This window comes from Arachis duranensis, chromosome 8, assembly GCF_000817695.3.
Source record: "Arachis duranensis cultivar V14167 chromosome 8, aradu.V14167.gnm2.J7QH, whole genome shotgun sequence".
Taxonomy (NCBI): Eukaryota; Viridiplantae; Streptophyta; class Magnoliopsida; order Fabales; family Fabaceae; genus Arachis; species Arachis duranensis.
The window spans coordinates 43,203,035-43,228,054 of NC_029779.3; the positions used below are offsets into that span (position 1 = coordinate 43,203,035).

At 36.7% G+C, this 25,020-nt stretch overlaps 1 protein-coding gene across 5 annotated transcripts; it reads left to right on the top strand.

Moving 5' to 3' along the window:
- Window positions 1–5,012: 5,012 nt before the first annotated feature.
- LOC107463008 (cellulose synthase A catalytic subunit 3 [UDP-forming]) lies at window positions 5,013–13,621 on the top strand. Of its 5 annotated transcripts, none has more exons than XM_016081699.3 (17): window positions 5,013–5,168; window positions 5,261–5,342; window positions 5,598–5,682; window positions 6,085–6,292; window positions 6,502–6,697; window positions 7,552–7,772; window positions 7,859–7,976; window positions 8,072–8,249; window positions 8,430–8,696; window positions 8,809–9,154; window positions 9,275–9,412; window positions 9,871–9,996; window positions 10,091–10,303; window positions 10,424–10,688; window positions 11,144–11,346; window positions 12,074–12,424; window positions 12,913–13,621. In XM_016081699.3, the coding sequence occupies exons 4-17, from the start codon at window positions 6,269–6,271 to the stop codon at window positions 13,495–13,497; spliced, it is 3,231 nt and encodes a 1,076-aa protein (XP_015937185.1). In that variant the 5' UTR covers window positions 5,013–5,168; window positions 5,261–5,342; window positions 5,598–5,682; window positions 6,085–6,268; the 3' UTR covers window positions 13,498–13,621. The 5 variants fall into 5 exon arrangements, with proteins under 5 accessions (XP_015937185.1, XP_020985367.1, XP_015937187.1 ...); XM_021129708.2 differs by having other exon boundaries at window positions 5,637–5,682; XM_016081701.3 differs by lacking the exon at window positions 5,598–5,682 and having other exon boundaries at window positions 5,261–5,346.
- The last annotated feature ends 11,399 nt before the right edge of the window (window positions 13,622–25,020 follow it).

Sequence of the window (25,020 nt, forward strand, 5' to 3'; positions counted from 1 at the left end):
TGGTGGGTAACCATTCCTCTATATTATGTAAATGTATCTCGAACGACATATTTTTTGCTAGGTTACTTTATTTAGTAATGATTATATACAATATTGTTCTTTACCAACATGAGTTAGTGGTGTTTTTCTAAGTTTGTGACTGGTAAAAAAAGTTATTAAATTTAATATCATCGGATATAATTAATATTGTAACATTAATTAATATGTTAGATTGAATTTATTTCAAGTGCAAATACACCTTATTGACCATTGCGGTCGAAGTTTTTCCCTTAATTGAATAGATAAAAATAGATAGTTGAAAGAAGACACTACAAGAAAAACATTGAGTATCGTCGGATTTATCGTCGTAAAACCAATTAAAATTCAACAATAATTAAATTGCCGTCGAATTTGCAATTGAAATGAATTAGACGGTATAAACTTCGCCGATAAATGATTACCGTAGATTTTTTTCGTCTAGTAATTACCGTCAAAATCTGTGATGGATTACTAGTTCGAAAAAATTAATTGGTTACCAACAAATTAATTGGTTACCAACAGATTTTTCAAACAATATTGTTGGCACAAAAAAATATTATTTCGTGTACTATTACCGTCGAATTATTCTCACGATAAATCCGATGATAATATCAATTTAAAAAAAAATAATTAAAATAAATAATCAATTTTAATTTTATTTTTATTTTTATTTTTCACACAATTCTCTAACAATAGGTGAAAGGTGAGCAGTAACTCATTCAATTTAAACCATTAATCATTAAACCTAATAACATAATATAACCCAACATTCTATAGATAAGGCACTATACAATCATACATAATTGTCTTCTGTTGGCTACAAATACTTTTTATTCATTAAGTTGACTGACAAAACAGTAAAATTAAATTCATATTAGAATAAGTCTTAATAAAACCGCAACAAAATGCTCAAATAATGGTTCAATATCAACAAAATAACTATAACAAATAAAACAATATAAATTAGTAAAAAATAAAATGTTAATATCCCAATAACTTAACAGCAACAATATCCTCACAAAATTTTAAGCACAAAATACTAACGAGATATCAATCTCCTAAACAAATAACTAAAATTATATAAATCTATCAATTACTAATAACTAATATTTTAGCCAGAGATATTTATCCAACTTTAAATAAAAAATTAAATATGTTATTTTTAAATATGTTATTTTTAAATAAAAAATCAAATATTTTAGTGAGAGATATTTTAGTCAGATATTCACACAAACTGCATATTCATAACACAACAACAAACATAATATAAAATCCAACGATCAACGCAATACTATTTAAGTGGTATATGTCTTCTTCACCACCTGCTATCTTGAAGGATACAATAAACTCGTCAAATGCAATAATTCCGCCAGTATTATATGCTGCCTTTAACTCCTTCGTGAACCACCGTTAAGGGTTTGTTTGGGTGAACTTCTAAAAAAAATCTTTTTTCGAGTTATCTTTTTTTAAAATATTTTATTGAAAAGAAAAAGTAATTTTATGTTTAGATATCTCACGTAAAAAAGTCTTTTTATCTATTAATTATGTTTGGGTATAACAATATAAAAGTACTTTTTTGTTTATTTATTACATGAAAAACATTTTTTTTAAGGAAAAAAGATCTTTTAAAAAGGGCTTGTTTGGGTGAGCTTCTAATAAAATATCTTTTTTCGAGTTATCTTTCTTTAAAAGATCTTATAGAGAAGTAAAAGTAATTTTATGTTTGGATATTTCAAGTAAAAAGGTCTTTTTATCTATCAATTATGTTTGGGTATAACAATATAAAAGTACTTTTTTGTTTATTTATTAGGGCTTGTTTGGGTGAGCTTTTAAGAAAAGATCTTTTTTCGAGTTATCTTTTTTTAAAAGATCTTATAGAGAAGTACAAGTAATTTTATGTTTGGATATCTCATGTAAAAAGGTCTTTTTATCTATCAATTATGTTTGGGTATAACAATATAAAAGTACTTTTTTGTTTATTTATTACATGAAAAACATTTTTTTTTAAGAAAAAAAGATCTTTTAAAAAAAGATGTAAATTACAGCTTCTCAAAAAAGATTTTTTTTTTTATTTTACTAGTGCTTTTACTTTTACTACTAGAAATTTGCCAAACACGTTAAAAAATTAAAAAAGATCTTTTTTCATTAAAAAAAGATCTTTTTTTAATAAAATAATGGCGCCCAAACATGCACTTACATGAAAAACATTTTTTTTAAGGAAAAAAGATCTTTTAAAAAAAGATGTAAATTACAGCTTCTCAAAAAAGATCTTTTTTTGATTTTACTAGTGCTTTTACTTTTACTACTATAAATTTACCAAACACGTTAAAAAATAAAAAAAGATCTTTTTTCATTGAAAAAGAATCTTTTTTTTAACAAAATAATGGCGCCCAAACATGCACAAAAAGATGTAAATTACAGCTTCTCGAAAAAGATCTTTTTTTATTTTACTAGTACTTTTACTTTTACTACTAAAAGTTTGCCAAACACGTTAAAAAATAAAAAAAATCTTTTTTCATTGAAAAAAGATCTTTTTTTAACAAAATAATAGCGCCCAAACATGCACTAACTCCTCTGTTGCTGCCTTCTAAAACTTTCTTCTCTGTCCTTTTATAGCGGTGCTTTTTCCTCAGGCAAGTATTCTATGGCACTGCAATGGAGGAAACATTGATCGTGAAATCTTATTGTACTTCACTCTTACACATAAATTGTCACAAATCATGAGCTTTTGCAATTAAAACATCAATCGTACCAACCTTCTATACTTTAGCAAGAAAAGTGTAAATAGTCACAAGATATTGTGCTTAAGCTCAAAAAGTGTAAATTTTCTAGAGTAAGACAATTTACGTGTAAAAATAAAAGTCAGTAGTCTAGCACAATTTATTAGTAAATAAAAAATAAATTTTTAAGTGTAAATCGTTCTAGGATAAGATGAAGTATTGTCTAATCTAAAGTTGAGTACCTTGGGACGATTTTATAAATATTGAAAGAGGGAATTCATGTATTTGATTTCGATTTAGGAAAAACATATAATTTTAGTTTCTTTTTATTTTATTTGCGTAAAAAAGCTTCGTGAGTATAGTATCTTAAGTTCTTAACACGATTTATATAAATATGCATGAGTAATGTATGTTTTTGTTGTTAACGTATTAAAAATTTTAAAAATTATTTAAAATAAATTTTAATTTTATTCTTATTGTTAATTTTTTAACAATCAACAATGAATCAAATTATTTTACACACACTCATATACATCGAAGTGGTATTTCTTAAATCTGATCCACTCAACCCAAGATTCCACACTTACCAAGCATTCACTTGGCATTGGGTTGGATAATTACCCATCCCAACTAGGCAGGACAAAGTGGGTATCCGTGAGTCTGAAATTTCCAATTCTAACTATATTTTTGTAATTGCTCATCGTCTTCTTAAAAAATACGATAGTATCTAAGAATATTGTAGATGTAAAACCTAGCACAAAAAGAGAATCATGGGCTGGGACTGAATACGCCCAACTACTCACACTTGTTCTTGGCCATCGTCGTTGTTTTCATCACTCAACTTTTGACGATAGTAGCAGTCATGTACAACACAAGAGAAAGAATGAGAAGATGAGAGAGAATGAGTAGGGGTGGTAATGGATGTGATAGGATAGAGTTTAAACTCAACCTTAAAAAGATTTCTTTTCACTAAAACTGAACTCTATTTTATTCGCAGGTTTATAATATGTCAATCCTAACCTTATTTACCTTTAATCTGCGGGTATCTGACTCTACATGTGCCTTATAAAAAATATAATATTCAATAATTTGATGAGATCTTGGAGTTGTAATTTGGTATTGATACATCACTAAGGGCCAGTTTAGCTAAACTTCTTAAATAAGCTCTTTTGAAAAAGAAGTTTAAAATATAAAGACTTTTATAAATAATAACTTTTAAATAAGTTATTTGTGTTTGGAAAGTTATTATAAAAATCCTTATTTTAAAGTTGTACATTAAATAGGAGTGATAAAATAACTTTTGAAAATAGAAAAAGTCACATTTTTTAACTTTTTCAAAAACTCTTAAATAACTTTTTAAAAAAGTTAAAAATTTATCTAAAAAATTGTATCAAACACTATTAATATAACTTTTTATAAGTTAAAAATAAAAAAGTAACTTTTTGGTGTTTTCCAAACGGATCCTAAATAGATTTGACTTTTATAAAAACGAAAGTGTAAAAGTTCCATGGAAGATCTTGACTTAATGAATAAAGATTTTTTTATATTAATGAAAGGTTTTTGGTTTAACACTCAACCCACACCTTATTCAATCAACCCACTATGCGCTTAATTTTATCCACAATAGATCGGATTAGTAATCTTACTCGATCGGATTGAATACATGCAAATAGGATTGTGATTCCCACTCCTTAATTAGTGTGAGTGTGAGGGTGAGTGAGAAAGACAAAAAAGAAGAGAAATAATTTTGAGTGTTAAAAAATTAGTAATAAAAATAAAATTAAAATTTATTTTTAAAATCAGAATAAAATTGAATTGAATTAAATATTAAAAATAATTTTAAAAAAATTTAAAAATATTTGAGATAAAAAAATACTTTATTCAATATATAAAGAGGAAATTTGTGTATTTAATTTTGCTGTAGGCTTTAGGGAAAACAAATATTTTTTTTTTAATTTATTTATGTAATAAAAACTAAAAAGTCCAAAATAAATGTAAGTTTTTGTTTTATTAAATTGTACTCTGTATCACGTCACATTGGTACAGTCAGGTAACGTTAACATTGTCCCAAGCATCGTGACTCACTTGGTCAATCCACACTTCCAAAAATTCCCAACAACGAGACAACCCCTTCAATAAAAAATAACAAAAATTGTTCCTTTTGTCATAAACTGACTCAGATAAATAATTATTTATAAATTATTAAATTCCATTAAATCTCACTGGTACTAGTAGCAATAATTTATTCCACTCAGTTTTTAAGGATAACATTTTGTTTAATGCTTAGATTTTTTGTTCTTACGGAATCATTGTTGGAGGATAAATGTTTGAGTATTTGATACACAAAGCTAAGAACCCTTGTGAACTGTGATTATCTTTTCTTCAGCCATAACAAGTGTGTCTCTTTCTATGGCGCGTGAAAAGGTGTCGGTAGGTTTTGTACTAATTGCATTGTCGCTTTCGTTTGCTTTAAGTCTTTAGCGTTTTAATTCATTATTATCATTATTGTTATTCATTCACAGCTATAACACAATTTGGCACACTGAAAACCATTGCTTCAAGCTTTTGTGGCTATGAAGAGAGATAAATAGATAGAGATACACTGTGAGTAAGAGAGTTCTTCATTGCTTCTCTCTCTTCTTTTTCTTTTTTTTTTCTTTGAAAAGTGTTTTTGTTCCTCATTTGTTTGTGTGTTTCTGTTCAGTTCTGATTCTGACATTTATGTTTTTCATTTTTCTCGCTGTTGATGGTTCCTGATTTTGTGCCGTTCTCTTTCTCTTTCCTCTTTTGTGAACTGTTGAGTGGGGTTTTTGTGTTTTGTGGTTTATTTGGGTTTAATTGTACAAGAAATTCGTCTAGGTTTTGTTCAAATTCTGGGTGATCTACCCCTGTTTTCAGTGGAAACTCGTGGAAGAAGAAGAGTGCTTTTATTTGATTTTTTATGGTAAGTTTTCTCATAACGGATTTTGCAATTTCAGTGTGAGAAAGGTGAGAAATGTGTGATTGTTTTTTGTTCCTAAATCCTAAGTTTCTGACAAAACCAAGGTTGAGATTTCTGTTAACTGTTGATCATTCTTGTTTATCAAGGGAAAAAGAAAAACCGTTATTTATTTATTAATTTTTTGTTTGTGCGGAAAGTTCTTTGATATCTCATTCATACATTGGGAAGATTCCACTTTTTAAAGAGAGGGGGAAAAAACGTAGAAAGAAGAAGAAAAAACGAAACACAGAATTTAAGAGCTAAAAGTTTCTTTTTCTCACTTTATAAACTGTTGAAAGTATTTTATATGAATACTTTTTTGGAGCTAGCTTTTTTTCTATTCTAATAGCTTAAATGTTTCTACAGAAAAAAAAGGAGCATATTCTGCTGTAGGAGTGGATCAAAAGAGAGGAATATTTAAATTGATCTTCTAAGCTATCATTAGAAAGTGCAGAAAAGCTATTAAGTAATGTGTGTGTACCTTAAGCTTGAACAAAGCATTTGATCCCTTATTGACATCATCTTGGAAGAGCTTTAGTGAAGAGTTCCTATGGAGTCAGAAGGAGAAGCAGGGGTGGGTAATTGTTACCTCAGACATCTTATATTTTATCCCACTTTTTTTGGTGCAACTATTAGTTATTGAATGATATTTTATTACATGTTATTATGAGTCCAACTATTTTAACACTTTAAGTTGTTTTCTTGCAGTGCAATTATTGGTGATCGAATGATATTTGATTAAATAACATTTTAATTATGTCTTTGGTTTTTGGTATTACTCAGGCAAAGCCAATTACAGCTTTGGGTGCGCAAGTGTGCCAAATTTGTGGTGATAATGTTGGGAAGACTGTGGATGGCGAATCATTTGTCGCATGCGGTGTTTGTGCGTTCCCTGTGTGCAGGCCTTGTTACGAGTATGAAAGGAAGGATGGGAACCAGTGCTGCCCCCAGTGCAAAACTCGCTACAAGAGGCACAAAGGTGAAAAATGAAATCTCCATTGTGCTACCTATTGTATGTGTTAATTCTCACCATTCTTCATTCATATGTCGCAACTGTGCAAAAGATTTTTAGCATAGCAAGCTGCTTAAATCTTCAATAAATTAAAGAAATGGGTGGCATTGCACTCATGTAAAGTCAGGTCTAGCCTTACATTCAGTTACAGCACATTATCTTTTATTTTTTTATTTATAAAAATGTCTTCCCCAAATACTGATGGTTTGCGTAGCCATGCTATGCTTCCTTTGATGTCAACGTTCCTAACAAATTTCTTTCTTTATTATGATAATAATGTCCTACCTTGTAGCAAAAGAAGCTTTTATACTTAAAAAGATATGCAGTATGCTTGGAAGCAATTTGAATAGTAGACCACTTTCAAGTGAACCAGATGCAAGAATATATCTTTTCTGCTATCGGATAGGGTTTATCCATGTACTGCATAGACTAGCTCTAGACTAAACAAAATCTGCTAACTGGATGGAAATTTCTAGAATATTTTATTTATACCATGAAGGTTTGAACTATAATGGGGATTTCCTTGGCCCTTGAGTAATAGTGGCTGTTTTTCCCTTACCTATTTGACATGCATCTGTGTTTTGTTTTATGTGAAAGGATTCAGCAGGGTTTTGAATTAACTGGATTTGTAGTGATTAACTTATTCTGCTTGTTGCCTCCATGTAGTGCAACTGTAATCTGCATTAAAGTATCACAAAACAGCTGCATTGAGTTTTGTTTCTTGTTCCAGTGCCTCCAAAGTGCAAAATCCTTTCATTTTCATCAGTACCTCTACTTTTGACTCTAATTGGTAATCTTATCTCTTATTTAATTGATTACAGGAAGCCCTGCCATTCTTGGAGACAGGGAAGAGGATGTTGGTGCTGATGATGTTTCTAGTGACTTCAATTATGATTCAGAAAATCAAAACCAAAAGACAAAGATTTCAGAGCGCATGTTGAGCTGGCACATGACATATGGCCGAGGAGCAGAGGCTGGTGCTCCAAATTATGATAAGGAAGTTTCTCACAACCACATTCCCTTGCTGACCAGTGGACAAGAGGTGTTTATCTTGCTACATTTCTTTTGTTTTCATCTCTACCCATTCCACACTGAAAACAAATTATCCACTTACTAGTTCAATTTCAGGTCTCTGGTGAGTTATCCGCAGCTTCACCTGAGAGGCTCTCAATGGCATCTCCTGGAGTTGGTGGTGGGAAGCGTACTATCCATCATACTCCATATTCATCTGATGTTAATCAATCTCGTATATCTCTTGCTCTTTCTGATAGACTGTAATTGTTATTGTTCATTATCTTGCTGTCTTATAGTGATTTGTGGTGCATGGATATTATTTTGCAGCAAATATTAGGGGTGGGGATCCAGGGTTGGGCAATGTAGCTTGGAAAGAAAGAGTTGATGGCTGGAAGATGAAGCAAGAAAAGAATGTTGTTCCAATGAGCACAGGCCAAGCTGCTTCTGAAAGAGGAGCTGGAGATATTGATGCTAGTACTGATGTGCTTGTTGATGATTCCTTGTTGTAAGTGTTTCATTTATAATTTTTTGAGGGCCAAATGGTAGTTCACTCTAAGAATTTCATATTTTAATATGCAGTATGACAATTAACATAAGGATGGTTTGGTAATCAACATGATATGTAATTATCTGTGCCATTCAATCTTGTCTATTGTATGTGAGATAAATTTTCTTTGTTATGAAGGAATGATGAAGCTCGGCAACCACTTTCAAGGAAGGTTTCGATTCCATCGTCTAGGATTAATCCATATCGTATGGTCATCATTCTACGGCTGGTCATCCTCTGCATGTTCTTGCACTACCGTATAACAAACCCAGTGCCCAATGCATTTGCATTGTGGTTAATATCAGTTATATGTGAAATTTGGTTTGCTATATCATGGATATTGGATCAATTCCCCAAGTGGCTTCCTGTAAACCGTGAAACATATCTTGATAGGCTTGCACTAAGGTAGGTCCTTCCTAGACTTAAGCGCAAGGTATTTATCGTACAAATACATTGCGTTTAGTGTTTATTTTTTCAATTTGAGATTCTTCTAATCAAGAATCTATGTGAGTTGCAGATATGACAGAGAAGGAGAACCGTCTCAGCTAGCAGCTGTTGACATTTTTGTCAGTACTGTCGACCCCTTAAAGGAGCCTCCACTGGTTACTGCCAATACTATATTGTCAATTCTTGCAGTTGACTACCCAGTGGATAAGGTCTCATGCTATTTGTCTGATGATGGTGCTGCTATGTTGACATTTGAAGCTCTTGCCGAGACATCAGAATTCGCAAGGAAATGGGTTCCTTTCTGCAAGAAGTATAACATTGAACCCCGTGCACCTGAGTGGTATTTTGCACAGAAGATTGACTACTTGAAAGATAAGGTTCAGCCATCGTTTGTCAAGGATCGCAGAGCAATGAAGGTAAGTGTGTATCTCGTGTAATTGACTTATTCGCTTTCTTGGTATGTATGTGATCTACTTGCATGAGAGTTGGGTTGTGGAAGAGCATCTTTTAATTTTACTTTCCTGTTCTGTTTCCAGAGAGAATATGAAGAATTTAAAGTTCGCATTAACGGACTTGTTTCAAAGGCACAGAAAGTTCCCGAAGAAGGATGGGTGATGCAAGATGGCACGCCATGGCCTGGAAATAACACAAGAGACCATCCTGGAATGATCCAGGTAGTTTTCATATTTATTTATTGGCCAGTTGAGTTTTTGTTATGAAGATGACTTTCTTCAAAACTAATGCTTTTTTATTTATTAGTTTTGGAGTTATTTCGGGGTTATTATCTATGCCAATGGAATAGATGATGAAGTTATGAGCATGCAATTGTTCTAAATATTGTACATGTGAATTGTATATGACTATCTGTATTTCTAACTTACTATAGTGTATTACTTGTGAGTAGAGATGGATTCAAGTGCAAGGTATTGAGGGCATGTGCCCAACTACGATTTGGGGATTTATTTAGTAGTATATGAATTCATGCATATTTTGCCCCATTATCTTGTTATGTTTTCCTGCACTAAAATGGAAATCATGTAATATGTATATGTATTATATTTGCCCTTATTACCAAAACCTTTTGGGTCCATGTGAGCAAGATGTTCACCAAAATTGAATTCTGTATCTGCAGGTTTTCTTAGGTCAAAGCGGAGGACTCGACTCTGAAGGTAATGAACTTCCAAGATTAGTCTATGTTTCTCGTGAAAAGCGTCCAGGGTTTCAACATCACAAAAAGGCTGGTGCAATGAATGCATTGGTGAGTGGTTTACAACAGAAAATTGGGAAGTTACATTATCTACTCTCATGTTCTTTTCTAATCTCACTGGTAGTAATTATTATTGCCTGTGCAGGTTCGGGTTTCTGCTGTCCTAACTAATGGACCTTTCTTAATGAATCTCGATTGTGATCACTACATAAACAACAGCAAGGCCTTGAGGGAAGCTATGTGCTTTATGATGGATCCCAATCTTGGGAAATATGTTTGCTATGTACAGTTTCCACAGAGGTTTGATGGTATTGATAGGAATGATCGATATGCCAATCGTAACACTGTTTTCTTCGATGTAGGTGTCTTTTTCATACTGTCTGATTTTCTAATAATGCGTTTACTTCTTGTCTTGTGTCATCCTTGTGCTTTACATACATATGAGTATATGATTGACTAACTTAAAAGTTCTAAATAGATAAACTTGAGAGGTTTGGATGGAATCCAAGGTCCTGTATATGTGGGTACGGGATGTGTCTTTAACAGGACAGCTTTATATGGTTATGAACCGCCTCTTAAACCGAAGCATAAAAAGCCTGGGTTGCTATCTTCTCTCTGTGGCGGAAGGCAAAAGAAGAGTTCTAAATCTAGTAAGAATGGATCAGACAAGAAAAAATCTAGCAAGCATGCTGATCCAACTGTGCCCATCTTCAGTCTAGAGGATATTGAAGAAGGAGTAGAAGGTAGGCCTGTTGTGCTTTTGTTCTGCCTACATTACATTGATGGGTATACCACATAGCTGTACGCAGATTGTAATATCCAGAGGTTCTATTGGTTTCCGATATCTTTTTTAGTGTTTTCTGTTTTCAGAATCTTACAAAGAAAAAAGTGAAAATAGAAATTTAGAATTTATTATTTTCGTTGTCTAAACTTTTTCTTCATAAAATCATGAAACCGAAAAACTCTAAACTTGAAAGCAGGAACCAAATGGGTCCTTCGTTTTCATTACATCGTTATCAGTGTTAGAGATCTGCTACCTATGGTATCTTAAATTGATTAGCCCATCCGGAAACTGTGTTACACTCCACATAATCTAAAGAGATGTTGTAGGGAATGATTTCACCCAGCTTTCAACTAATTAGACCTATTGTTTGTCCTATCATTTGTTATTTATTTCTTTATTTCTTTTCTATTTCAGGAACTGGATTTGATGATGAGAAAACGCTACTTATGTCGCAAGTGAGCCTTGAGAAAAGGTTTGGTCAATCTGCTGTTTTTGTTGCCTCCACTCTTATGGAGAATGGTGGCGTGCCTCAGTCAGCTACTCCAGAAACTCTTCTTAAGGAGGCAATTCATGTTATCAGCTGCGGTTATGAGGACAAAACTGAATGGGGAGCTGAGGTATGATGTTATCATATGTTCTAATGCTATTTGATGTACATTCGGGGACTACATTTAACTTTAACGTAGGTGAAGAGTTTACAAAAAGACTTCCAAATGGATCAATTTCTGTTTGAGCCGGTTGTTGAATGAGCTGGTCTTTGTTGAATTGAACTATGGAGTGGGGTGTCTGTTCCTTAATTTCTCCTTGTCGTTCTTTGGAGTTTTAGGGTGGAGCTTTAGAACCTTTGCTCTTATTAATTTATCCAATGAAAGATATGAAGTATTTTTAGCATATCTAAGTGGTTACATTAGGTACCTACCAGACCACTCATTGGGCAAGACCCTCCATTCGGAAGCCCTTTCCCAAAAAGCCCCTAGGCTGAGTCACTCTTCACTATTGTAAGAGTGGCGTTTCATAAGAAATTGAAGAATGAATTACAGTGTAAGAGACAGTTCATGTCATCTTTTGAGCTCGGAATCTCGTGTGATTATTGGATCCATTGCCAAAAGCGGACTTATTAACTGGATAGCTGATTTAAGAAGCATATGACAGGCTTAATATATGTCTCAACTTTTTCAATTTATAGGCATTTTCTTTCTTGAATATGGTTGCTTGTGTTGGCGAATTGTTATTAGAATACATTTACAACACACACCGAAAAGAAAAAGAAAAAGAAAAAAAAGGGGGGGGGTGAGGCACAGAGAGAGCATCAATTATACTCACTCTCTTCTTTCTGTTCCACAGATAGGATGGATATATGGTTCTGTCACAGAAGATATTCTTACTGGATTTAAGATGCATGCTCGTGGTTGGCGGTCTGTGTACTGCATGCCTAAGCGCCCGGCATTTAAAGGTTCTGCTCCAATCAATCTTTCGGATCGTCTGAACCAAGTGCTTCGATGGGCTTTAGGTTCTGTGGAAATTCTTCTAAGTCGGCACTGCCCCATCTGGTATGGTTATGGTGGAAGGCTCAAGTGGCTCGAGAGGTTTGCATATGTGAACACAACAATCTATCCCATCACAGCCATTCCCCTTCTCATGTATTGTACCTTACCTGCCGTGTGTTTGTTGACCAACAAGTTCATTATTCCCCAGGTGTGTTATTTCTTCTTAAACATAATATTGTTATAGTGGGGTGAACACCAATTTGACCTCCCAAAAGATCAAAATGTTGATAAATAAGTCGTTAAAAGATGTTTTATTAGTCAATGCTACCCGAATGATGAATTCTGTTGTTTTTTTAAGTTATATCTAAAGAATGCATTTTTGAGCATTGTCAATCAGATATGTCAGAGACTGATTTGTTAGCACCTTTTTCTTTCGAAAAGAACAAATGCCTTTAAAGATTTTATCAGTACTGATAAGTTTTTAGAAACCGTACTTATTTCTGTTACAGTATTAACCAAACAATCACTTGACTTGTTTCTCCTAGAAATCACATTGTTGGGTTTGTAACTGGTGTCTAAAGCCTTTCTGAAATGCAAAACACTACTATATTCTGAATGCTGTTTTATTATTGTATCAGAGTATCATGTGGTCTTGTGCAACATAATGGTCTAATTTATTTTATCATGTTTTTGCAGATCAGTAACATTGCAAGTTTATGGTTTATTTCTCTCTTCCTTTCCATCTTTGCAACTGGAATTCTCGAGATGAGGTGGAGTGGAGTCGGAATCGATGAGTGGTGGAGGAACGAACAATTTTGGGTCATCGGTGGTGTTTCATCTCATCTTTTTGCTGTGCTCCAAGGCTTACTCAAAGTGCTGGCTGGTATTGACCCCAACTTCACCGTTACCTCCAAGGCATCAGACGACGACGGGGACTTCGCTGAACTCTACATGTTCAAATGGACAACACTTCTCATTCTGCCGACAACGCTTCTCATAGTGAACTTGGTTGGCGTCGTAGCTGGCATCTCCTACGCCATCAACAGTGGTTACCAATCATGGGGTCCCCTCTTTGGTAAACTCTTCTTTGCATTCTGGGTGATCATCCATTTGTACCCTTTCCTCAAAGGTCTCATGGGTCGCCAGAACCGAACGCCAACCATCGTGGTGGTTTGGTCCATTCTTCTTGCATCCATTTTTTCTCTTTTATGGGTGAGAGTTGATCCATTCACCACAAGAGTCACTGGTCCTGATGCTGAGATATGTGGCATAAACTGCTAGACCAAAAACCATAGCCTGCTTGATGGGAATGTGTAGGAATGTAATTATTACTCTGTAGATTTTATATGTTTATGTATGTTTGTGCAGTTTATATCTATATGTAAGAAATCCGAGTTAGTACTAAGCTGGGGAAGGTTGTTATTTTGCTTGTAATAGTAACCTACTCACCTCTTTTCTGGAGAAGCATATATATAAAGGTATTCAGATATGATAGTTCTTAAAAAATTTTCCGCTCAATCTCATGTACAGTGAATTCAAGAGGGAGCGGGGTTTGTTTTAAGGGTAAGAATGGGTGCACGCAGTTCAAAAATGGCCAATGAGTTGAGAGAACTAGAGAGAAAATTACTTGCATATGAGCACTTACAATTCTATCACAGAGATCTTTGTTTCATTCAAAAATTTTCCAAAATGCACATAAGAAATTAGCCATTTATTAGTTATTTGTATAGAAACACAGGAAGATATCCTATTCATGTATAAGTTTAATATAACCATTCAATAATAAATGGATTATAATTTATTAGTGGCTGACAAAATGAGTCAAGTCTGATGGATTGGTTCATTTATATGTTTACTGGTTTCGATCTTGTGAATTAAACAGGCTGATCTACTATATAGATAGACTAGCCGTTTAACTCTCTTAAATTTTTTCTCATTTTATTTTCATTTGTTAAAAGTTTTTTACAATCTAATCCACAGTTAATATTTTAATTAAAAAATCGATTAATTTTAATTAAAATTGTTTATTTAGATTGAAAAATAAAAACAAATAGACTAGTCTGTTTGGTAGCGTTTGTTTTGAGGTACTGGAACAGAGATTGAGACTAAGACTCAGTATTATGTTTCTTGACTCAAAGACTGATACTAAAATTTCTATGTCTGTCTCTAAAATTTCAGTATTTTAGTACCTCTAAAAAGTAAGGATACAGGGGACTGAAATTTTTAGAGATACAGACTGAAATTTTAATAACATTTTATACCTAAAATACTATCATTTCAATTAATTAATTTCAATTTTATCTTTTATACAAATTAAATTAGAATTTCACTCTTGTTTTAATTTCTGTCTCCCACTTTGCACCAAACAGAATACTAAGATTTATTTTTGTTTCTATCTCTTAGTCTCTGTCTCAATCTTTCAGTCATTGTCTCTCTACCAAACGCTACCAATCTGTCGGACATATCTTAAATGTGTTCAATTTCATTTTAAAGGTCCATATATATTTTATATAAAGATCTAAATGGACGAGTCTAAATCAACATAATCAATCCGTTTAATTGTCATTTTAGGCAATTATTTATATTTTCTAAAGTTCGTTTGTTTTAAGCATTTTTATTTATATATATTTTTAATATATAGTTTTTATTAAAAGAAATATTAACGATTAACACTTTTTATTGATATTAACTAATATTTTTAATCAATATCTTATTTTTACTGTTAAAAATTAGAATTTAATACTTAAATTTTAGAATTTAAAATTTAATATTTAAAATATAAAAAATATAGAATATAAATTAATTATTAATTAAAATAATAAATTTTATTGGTGAAATAAAATACTATTGTTGTTTCGTTAATAACGATGAATACTAATGGTCAAGTCAAGTTGTCGTTTTGAGACGTACACCGTGTGGGGTATGTACTGTGTAGTGTGTAGGAAAGTAAGAAATAAACAATGCATTCTTCCCTCGAAGAAACCAAGCAATTAACAGTCCTTTACACTCTTTTCGGTCTTCCCGTTCACTTGGTAAGTACCTTGGCACTTTTGTTTTGTGTATAAAAAAGAGTAATTTTGCTAATTCTCGTCATGTTCTTTATGGATTGGAAAATGATATGATGACTCTTAATAATTAATTCGGTCAATTATTTTTGTTAATATTTTTATTTAGAATTAACGAATTTTATTTATGTATCATATTAGTTGATGATACAGTCACAAAAAAAAAAATATTAGTTGATGATATATCAAAAAACTATTTTAAAAGATAAAATGTTTTTATTATGTTAGTAATATGCTGCAGTAAAATACGACAATTAAATTTTTAAAATTTTTTTAAAAAATACTTAAACTTTTAACTAATTTAAATATAAACCTATAATGAACTATAAAATAGAATCAGTATTCTTAAATTTTAATAAGTCATTGTATTTGCTACTGCATTAATTATTAGTTTTAGTTGATAGCAACCTTAGTTTCTTGTTTCTTATGTTGCAGAAATTTTGTTAATGACATGTGTAAGAAATGGTTGGTCTCGAATGATGTTACTTTTACCACTTTGATTAATAGACAATATAAATATGAAGAAGAATTTTTAAGTAATAATCAATCAATGCATTAGGCCGAATTTAATCACGTAGAAATACGCGCGCTGATTAATGGCATTTGCAAGATCTGCAATTTAAAAGAAGTTAGAAGACTTGTGAATGAGATGAATGAAAAATATTTAAAATCTAACAAGATTACGTTCACACGCTAATAGATAAATATTGTAAAGATAGAGATATAAAATTTGTATTAGAAATAAAAAAGAAAATAATTTGAAAGAGATTAAACTTGATGAGATAGTACTCATATCAGAACTTTATAGGAAAAAAGAAAGAGATGGAGGAGAAGGAATTAAGGTTATCGCTGATCAAAACCAGTAACCAGTACAGCAAATACAATGACTTGTTAAAATTTAGAAATATTTGTCTTATTTTATAGTTCATTATGGGTTTATGTGTCTATGTTTAAATCGGTTAGGAGTTTAAGTAACTCTTAAATTTTTTTTTAAGGTTTAATTGTCCTATTTTAGTACAGTGTATTACTGATACGGTAAGAGCGTTTTGTCATTTGAAATGGTTTCTTGACACATTATTAATTAAGTGACACGCAGACAAAATTCGTTAGCTTTAGATGGAGACATTAACAAAAAATGTCTTACGAAATTTGTCATTAAAGATCACAATATCATTTTCCAATCAATGAGAAGTGGAACTGAAAAGAGAGCTAACGAAATGATTGAGGGGTGGGATGGGATTTTAATATTACTATTTTAAAAAGTAAATATTTAGTTTGTTTAACAATAATATACTTAATTAATTTTGTCTGATATTATTAATTAATTTTGTCTGATATTATTTTCAGGGAAGATTAAACAAAAGTATTGTTCATACCCTGGCCCAACAATGAAGGCCTAGGTCCAAAATAAAGGCTTAGTCCAGAGGATTGAGCCTTACTACGCACCGACCTGGCGTCAAGAAGTCGGTGTTGACTACGACATGTCCTAAAGAAGTCGGGCACGAGATTAGCTGGCAGATAAACACTCATTCAAATGAGTAACCGCCCCTAAAATCTCTCTAACCGCTTCATCAAGCCATATCTTAACCTCCCTAAGATAATGGGACGGTTACCACCCTAAAGATATGGCACTACTCCAACGGTGGTTATTGGCTCACCACTATAAATACACTGACACCCCTCAGGTATCTCTAGGCCCAATACTCTCTAGACCTGCTCACACCCTTGCTAACTTAGGCATCGGAGTGTCTTTGCAGGTACCACCCCCCTCTCCTCATACAAACAAGTCGGACGGAGCCTCCCGAGTTGCAGATCCATTCGGAGCCCTCCTCCTTCACACATTTGGGTCAGCCAACGCCATTCACTCTATTAATCTCCGGTTACCCACCGTAACATTGGCGCCGTTGCCGGGGACCCGAGAGATCATCCACCGATGGCGGACAGATCCCATGAAGAAGGTCATGTGGAGACAGATTCCGAGCAAGAGAATCTGGACACAGGCAATAACGATGCGGATCTCAACCTCCACCAGGAAATTGACAATCAGCACAGAGAAGGCACCTCCGGAGTAAAGAACCCGAAGGTAAACTCCTCAGAAGGGCGCGAGTCAGAAAAAGAAGGACTATCCCATGTAACGGAACTCATGGGATTAGTCCACAGCCGCTTGGAACAGTTAGAGCAAGAGCGAGAGCGGCAAAAGGAAACTGAAAAGAGCCTAAAAGAGGAGATGGAACGACGAAAAGAGTTAGAAAGAAAACTCTTAAAGTTGGAATCCTCCCTCAAAAGTCGCAATTCCCGGGACGAACAAGAAGAGCCACCCTTGGGTGGGGAGGATCCATTCAGCGAGGACATAATGAGGGCAAAAGTTCCAAGGAACTTCAAAAGCCCTGATATGGACCTCTACGATGGAACCACAGATCCAAAGCATCATCTGAGCAACTTCAAAAGTCGGATGTACCTAGCCGATGCTTCCGACGCTACGCAATGCAAAGCCTTCCCGACCACTCTATCGAAGGCAGCGATGAAATGGTTCGATAGCCTCCCCCGAGATCGGTTACTAGTTTTGAAGACCTCTCAAGGAAGTTTTTGATGAGGTTCTCAATCCAAAAAGACAAAGTGAAACATGCACCGAGCCTCCTGGGAATAAAACAGGAGGTCGGAGAATCTCTACGAGCCTATATGGAAAGGTTCAACAAAGCATGTTTGGAGATTCAAGACCTGCCCACAGAGGCAGTCATAATGGGGTTAGTCAACGGACTCAGAGAATGTCCCTTCTCGCAGTCCATATCTAAAAGACACCCCGTTTCTCTAAGTGATGTACAGGAAAGAGCTGAAAAGTACATCAATATGGAGGAAAATGCCAAGTTGAGAGACCTGAGTTGGCGACCTGGGCCCCCTCCCTCAACAAAAGAGAGGGAGCGGGAAACCAAGAAAAAAGAAGAACTCGGTCTCGAAAGGCCATGAAAATATCACTCTTATACTCCTTTGAAAGTTTCTATAGTGGATGTATACAGAGAGATTTGCAACACTGAGAGATTGCCACCCCCTAGACCCATTAAAAATAAAAAAGGGGGAAGCCACAGCGATTACTGCGAGTACCATAAAATATATGGTCACTCCACAAACGACTGTTACGATCTTAAAAATGTGATAGAAAAGCTGGCTAGAGAAGGTCGGCTTGATAGATATCTCATAGAAAGGTCGGACGGTCATGGAAAGAGAAAGCGAGACGAAATGGATAGAAGAGACCCACCACCGCAGACACCAGAGAGACATATCCATATGATCTCAGGAGGGTTCACGGGAGGGGGACTTACCAAATCCTCTCGCAAAAGACATCTCAAAAGAGTCTACCAGGTCGGGGAAGAGTCACCCGACCTCCCTACCATTTCATTCACAAAAGAAGATGGGCAAGGAATAATCCCTGGACACGACGATCCAGTGGTAATAACTATGATCCTAGCAAATGCCCATCTCCACAGAACCCTAGTAGACCAAGGAAGCTCAGCGGACATTCTTTTCAAGCCTGCTTTCGACAAGCTAGGGTTAGATGAGAAAGAATTAAGAGCCTACCCCGACACCCTATACGGATTAGGGGACACGCCAATAAAACCACTAGGATTTTTGCCCCTTCACACCACTTTAGGAAAAGGGAAAAAATCAAAGACTCTGAGTATAGACTTCATAGTCATTGATGTGGGGTCAGCGTATAATGCTTTAATCGGCAGAGCTACCCTTAATCGGCTCGGAGCAGTGGTATCCACTCCCCACCTCTGCATGAAATTCCCGACCTCAGCGGGGATAGCAACGGTAAGGGGAGACCAAAAATTGGCGAGGAAATGCTACAATGAAAGCCTAAATCTGAGAGGAAAGGGCAGAGAAGTTCACACAATAGAGCTCGGTGGCGCAAGAGCCAGAGAAGAGCTGCGACCACAACCGGGCGGAAAAACCGAGGAGATACAGGTCGGTAAAGAGGAAGGGAAAAATACTCATATAGGAGCCAACCTAGGGGAAACCCTAAAACAAGAATTGACCAAGCTCCTAAGAGATAATTCCGACCTCTTCGCCTGGAAGGCCTCTGACATGCCTGGGATAGACCCGGAGCTCATGTCCCACAAGCTCTCAGTTTATCCAGGATCCCGACCTGTACAACAAAGAAGACGGAAGCTCGGTCCAGAACGAGCCCTAATAGTAGAAGAGCAAGTACAGGCGCTCCTGGAAGCCGGCTTCATCAGAGAAGTCAAGTACCCAACATGGCTAGCCAATGTAGTACTAGTCAAAAAACAGAACGGCAAATGGAGAATGTGTGTCGACTATACCGACTTAAATAAGGCATGTCCCAAGGACCCTTATCCCTTACAAGTATTGATACCCTAGTGGATTCCAGCTCGGGGTACCAATACTTATCATTCATGGACGCCTACTCGGGATATAATCAAATCCCGATGTACGAGCCAGACCAGGAGAAAACATCATTCATCACACCCAGAGCTAATTTCTGCTATGTGGTCATGCCATTCGGATTGAAGAATGCAGGAGCCACATACCAAAGGTTGATGAATAAAGTGTTTTCCCCTCACCTGGGGACCCTAATGGAAGTATACGTTGACGACATGCTAGTAAAAACCAAGAAGGAGGTCGACCTCTTGACCGACCTCTCACAAGTCTTTGACACCATAAGGCTGCACGGGATGAGACTAAATCCCACAAAGTGCGCCTTCGCGGTGGAGGCAGGGAAGTTTCTAGGGTTTATGCTAACACAAAGAGGGATCGAAGCCAATCCCGATAAGTGTAAAGCCATCCTAGAAATGAAAAGTCTGACTTGTGTGAGAGAAGTCCAGCAGCTCAATGGCCGACTTGCAGCCCTCTCAAGATTCTTGGCAGGATCAGCACTAAAATCCCTTCCTCTGTTCTCCTTATTGAGAAAGGGATGTCAGTTTGAATGGACTCCAGAATGCGAGGAGGCGTTCCTAGAGTTCAAAAAGTTTTTAAGCCAACCTTCTATTCTGACCCGACCAGCATCTGGAAAAGACCTCGTCCTATACTTATCTGTAGCGGACAAAGCTGTTTCATCAGCCCTAATAAAAGAAGACGAGGTCGGACAACATCCAGTTTATTTCATCAGTAAAGTCCTATAGGGCCCTGAGCTAAGGTACCACAAACTAGAGAAGTTTGCATACTCCTTAGTAATAGCCTCACGAAGGCTACGACCTTACTTTCAGGCCCACACAATAAGAGTCCGTACGAACCAACCCATGAAGCAAATCCTCCAAAAGACGGATGTTGCAGGGAGAATGGTTCAATGGGCAATAGAGCTCTCCGAGTTCGACTTTAGATATGAAATTCGGACAGCAATTAAAGCCCAATGCCTCGCCGACTTCGTTGCAGAATACGCAGGGGATCAAGAGGAAATACCGACTACATGGGAACTCTATGTAGACGGATCCTCCAATAAAACAGGAAGCGGCGCAGGCATAATATTGGTAGATGAAAGAGGAACCCAGATAGAGGTTTCCCTAAAATTTGAATTCCCAGCTTCAAATAATCAGGCAGAATATGAAGCCTTGATCGTCAGATTAAAGCTGGCAGAAGAAGTCGGTGCTACAAAGGTGATGATATACAGCGACTCACAGGTGGTGACCTCCCAGATAAGTGGAGAGTATCAGGCAAAGGACCCAAACATGAAGAGGTACTTGGACAAAACTCTGGAACACCTTGGGCATTTTGCAGAAATCGAGGTTAAACACACAACTCGGGATTTAAACAGCAGAGCAGACGCCCTGTCCAAGTTAGCAAGTACCAAACCAGGAGGGAACAACAGAAGCCTGATTCAAGAAACCCTCCAAGAACCCTCAGTAGCAAAAATAGAAGACAAACAAGAAGTACTTGAGGTAACCGGCCTAAACCTCGGATGGATGAACCCCTTAGTCGAATACATGAAATTCGACATCCTCCCTAAGGAGGCGAAAGAAGCTAAAAAGATCCGAAGGGAAGCACAACACTACACCTTGGTGAGAAATGTCCTCTATAGAAGTGGGATATTAACACCATTGTTAAAGTGTGTACCGACCTCAAGAACTCCCGAGGTATTGGAGGAAGTACATAGTGGGATCTGCGGAAACCATCTCGGAGCAAGGTCACTAGCTAGAAAAATAATCCGAGCTGGATTCTACTGGCCGACCTTGCAGAAAGATGCCACAGAATTTGTGAAAAAGTGTCAACCATGTCAGATGCATGCAAATTTCCACGTGGCTCCACCAGAAGAGCTCATCAGTATCACTTCTCCATGGCCTTTTGCAAAATGGGGAATGGATTTGTTAGGTCCTTTTCCCCAAGCGCCAGGACAAGTCAAATACCTGATCGTGGGAATAGATTACTTCACAAAGTGGATAGAAGCAGAACCATTGGCCACCATCACTGCTCAAAGAAGTCGCAGATTCCTCTACAAAAATATCATCACAAGATATGGGATACCTTACTCCATTACTACAGATAATGGAACCCAATTCACCGACGCTAGCTTCAGAAGCTTAGTGGCCAGTATGAAAATCAAACATCAGTTCACCTCGGTGGAGCACCCACAAGCCAATGGGCAAGCCGAGGCAGCCAACAAAGTCATACTGGCAGGGCTAAAGAAGAGATTGCAGGAAGCAAAAGGAGCTTGGGCAGAAGAGCTCCCTCAAGTGCTATGGGCTTACAGGACAACCCCCCAATCCGCCACGGGAGAAACACCTTTCCGACTAGTTTACGGCGTAGAAGCCATGATACCAATAGAAATCAATGAGCAAAGCCCAAGGGTAATTCTCCACGATGAGATCGGAAACGTACGGGGACACAAAGAGGAGCTCGACTTGCTCCCCGAAGTCCGAGAAGATGCCCAGATAAGAGAAGCAGCATTGAAACAAAGGATGACTACAAGGTACAACAAAAAAGTCATTCGAAGAACATTTGCCCCGGATGACTTGGTCTTAATCAGAAACGACATTGGAGTCAACAAATCAGGAGAAGGAAAGCTCGCCGCAAATTGGAAGGGACCATACAAAGTCAATGAAGTTTTAGGAAAATGTTATTATAAAGTAACCGACCTGAACGGCACTGAGTTACCGAGGTCGTGGCATGCTTGTAATATGAAAAGGTACTACAGTTAAAACCGAACTCTACTCCCTGATGTACTCTTTTCCCAACTTCATGATTTTTTTCCAAAATTAAAGGGTTTTTTCTGGAGAAGGGTTTTTAACGAGGCATCATAGTAGAGGCTAAGGGAAAATAGGCTATTAAAACCCTTAGTAGCAAGAAGGTACTTCCCCAATTAATAAAGATATTTTTTATCTATAATATCTCTTACAAACTCCTTTCCATTTTTTTAAGTCTTTCTACGAAACGCGCCGACTTAAACTCAACAAAACGTGAAAATCCCATGAACCGACCTAGATGGTCGTCAGGATAAAACGACGAGGTACAAGTCGACGTAAAGAGGTTATATAAGCCGATTGTAAACAACTCGGAAACAACTCGACTCGTAAGTCGAAACAAGATTCCGAGTAGAAAAGCTCGAAAACACTTCGACTCAGAAGTTGGAGTGAAAAACCGAGCAGAATAAAAACGCATCGCAGAAATAACCTAAGTCATAAAAACCCAATAAAACGTGGTTGGGCGTAAGGAATAACAAAAAAGAGATTGAAAAACCTAGAAAAAGTTTAAAGGCTGCCTAAAAGTCCTTAAACAGAAAGGCTCGGAAAAACAGACGAGCCAATAGGAAAGGTTTTTCGGAAAAGATCAAGGGGGCTTTAAAAAGTCAAAATCAGAAAAGCATACACGCATAAGGTAACTTAAACCCTTATCCAAAAAAAGGTATTTATTTGTTAATTTAAAAACCCTTATTCGAAAAGGGCACTTGCTGAAATATTTTGTTTACGGCCTTAAAAGGCCAAAAGAAATTGTTCAAACGTCACCAAACAACATATAAAGGAGTTTAAAAAAGGGGGGACTCACAGGCCGAGCCCCCATATAGCCATAAAAAATTATTATTTCTGCAGAGGAGTAGACGGATCACCACTACCAGAATCAGGAGGAGCGCCACCAGGACAGGGAAGAGAGGCATCCACAGGGGATGAAGAGGAAGTCGGAGGAACAACTGAAGAACTCGGTGCGTCCTTAGAACGAGGAGGGGACTCAATGATCCTCTGCCCCCAGGTCTTCAATTCTGACTCGGAAATGATTACGGGGACAGGAGGATCCATGATAGCACCATTAATAACAACTTTATCAGGATGTAAAGGAGAAAGATCCAAGTCGGGAGCGATAACTCTGACTTGCTCCAGGAAAATCCTCCAAGACTCCTCGGCACCATCAGCGATAGAGTCCTCCAACTCGGCGTACGCATTCCGAGAATTCAACAAATCCTTCTTCACAGACACAAGATCTTGAAATAAACTCTGATAGCTCTCCTGTGCTGTCTTCCTCAAACTTGCCTCCATGTTGCATTGGGCCCGCAACTTGCTCTCCTTCTCCCGAAGGTTATCTCTCTCCGCCCTCAGCTTGGCGACCTCCTCCTTCAACTCCCTCTCATGCTCCTGGTAAGAAAGAAGCCTCCCCTCCAGCTCCTCAACCTTCGAGGTTACCCAAAGAGCTGAGAAGAGTCTTCTCAAAAATATCCAGAAGCTTGCCACAAACACCCGCCGCCCTAAAACTCTCCTCAGCCAGAATGGTGAGGTGGTTTCAAACAGAAACATCATCCATACTTATATGAGGATAGATGTTCTTTCAGACGAATGCAAGAGCATCCGCCTTAACCCCACCATCAAAAGAAGAGCCAGACTCTAAAGTCTTGCGCCTCTTCTTCTCTGGCTCAGGAAGAAGTCGGGCGGAGGGGAGTGGCCGAGATAAGGTTGAAGAAGAAATCACAATGGGCTGAGAGGGAGTCCCCACGTTCTGAGGAGGAGGAGGAGAGATGATTGCCCTGGCACCACCAGCCCTGGCCCAGGGCTTTGCTTTAGCCTCCTGAAACCTCTGGTAAGATTCCTGAGCATTCTTCCTTGCCATATCTGCAAAAGGAACAATTAGCAAATTATAAGTCGGCAAACCACAAGTCGGCAGATACAAGTCGGAAGTAAGAAATGCATATACTACCTAGTTGTGACCGAACAAAGGTCGGCGACCCCTGAAGAAATTTTCTAGTGTCCAATTATGGGGCCCTCCCCCACACTTCTCGGAAAAACCCCACAATGGCCGCCTCCACCTCGTCCAGGTCATCCAGACCGTACTTCTCGCAAGGAGAGGCCTCCAACCAATAGAGGGGAAAGCGAGGGGAAGAATTCTCATCCAGGAAAAAGGGGTGGTGACCCTCTACGGCTTGCACTTTGAAAAAATAATTTTTGAAGTCATGAAAGGATTCGTCAAAAAGGGTGAAAATTCTCCGACCTTGTATGGCTCGGAAAGACACCCATTGCTGCTTGTTATTTAGCCCACTAAAGGGCTTAGTCATGTAGAAAAGAAAGAAGAAAATCCCCAAAGAGGTCGGAAAGTCCAAAGCGTGACTAATAAATTGATAAATTTTCAGAAAACCCCAAGAATTGGGGTGAAGTTTGGTAGGGGCAACTCGACAGTGGTGCAGAACAGATATTTCAAAATCCGAAAAAGGTAGAAAAACACCCAAACGGGTGATCATACATTCATACATAAAGAAAAAATGAGGGGCCGCCTCATTGGCCCTCCCAAAACAAACCCGGTCTTCCGGACC

Bases quoted from the DNA above. Each gene is read 5' to 3' on its own strand.
- LOC107463008 (XM_016081701.3), top strand. From the start codon at position 6,269: ATGGAGTCAGAAGGAGAAGCAGGG. The intron at 6,698-7,551 runs GTGAAAAATGAA...AATTGATTACAG, and splicing joins TCGCTACAAGAGGCACAAAG to GAAGCCCTGCCATTCTTGGA. The intron at 7,773-7,858 runs GTGTTTATCTTG...GTTCAATTTCAG, and splicing joins TGCTGACCAGTGGACAAGAG to GTCTCTGGTGAGTTATCCGC.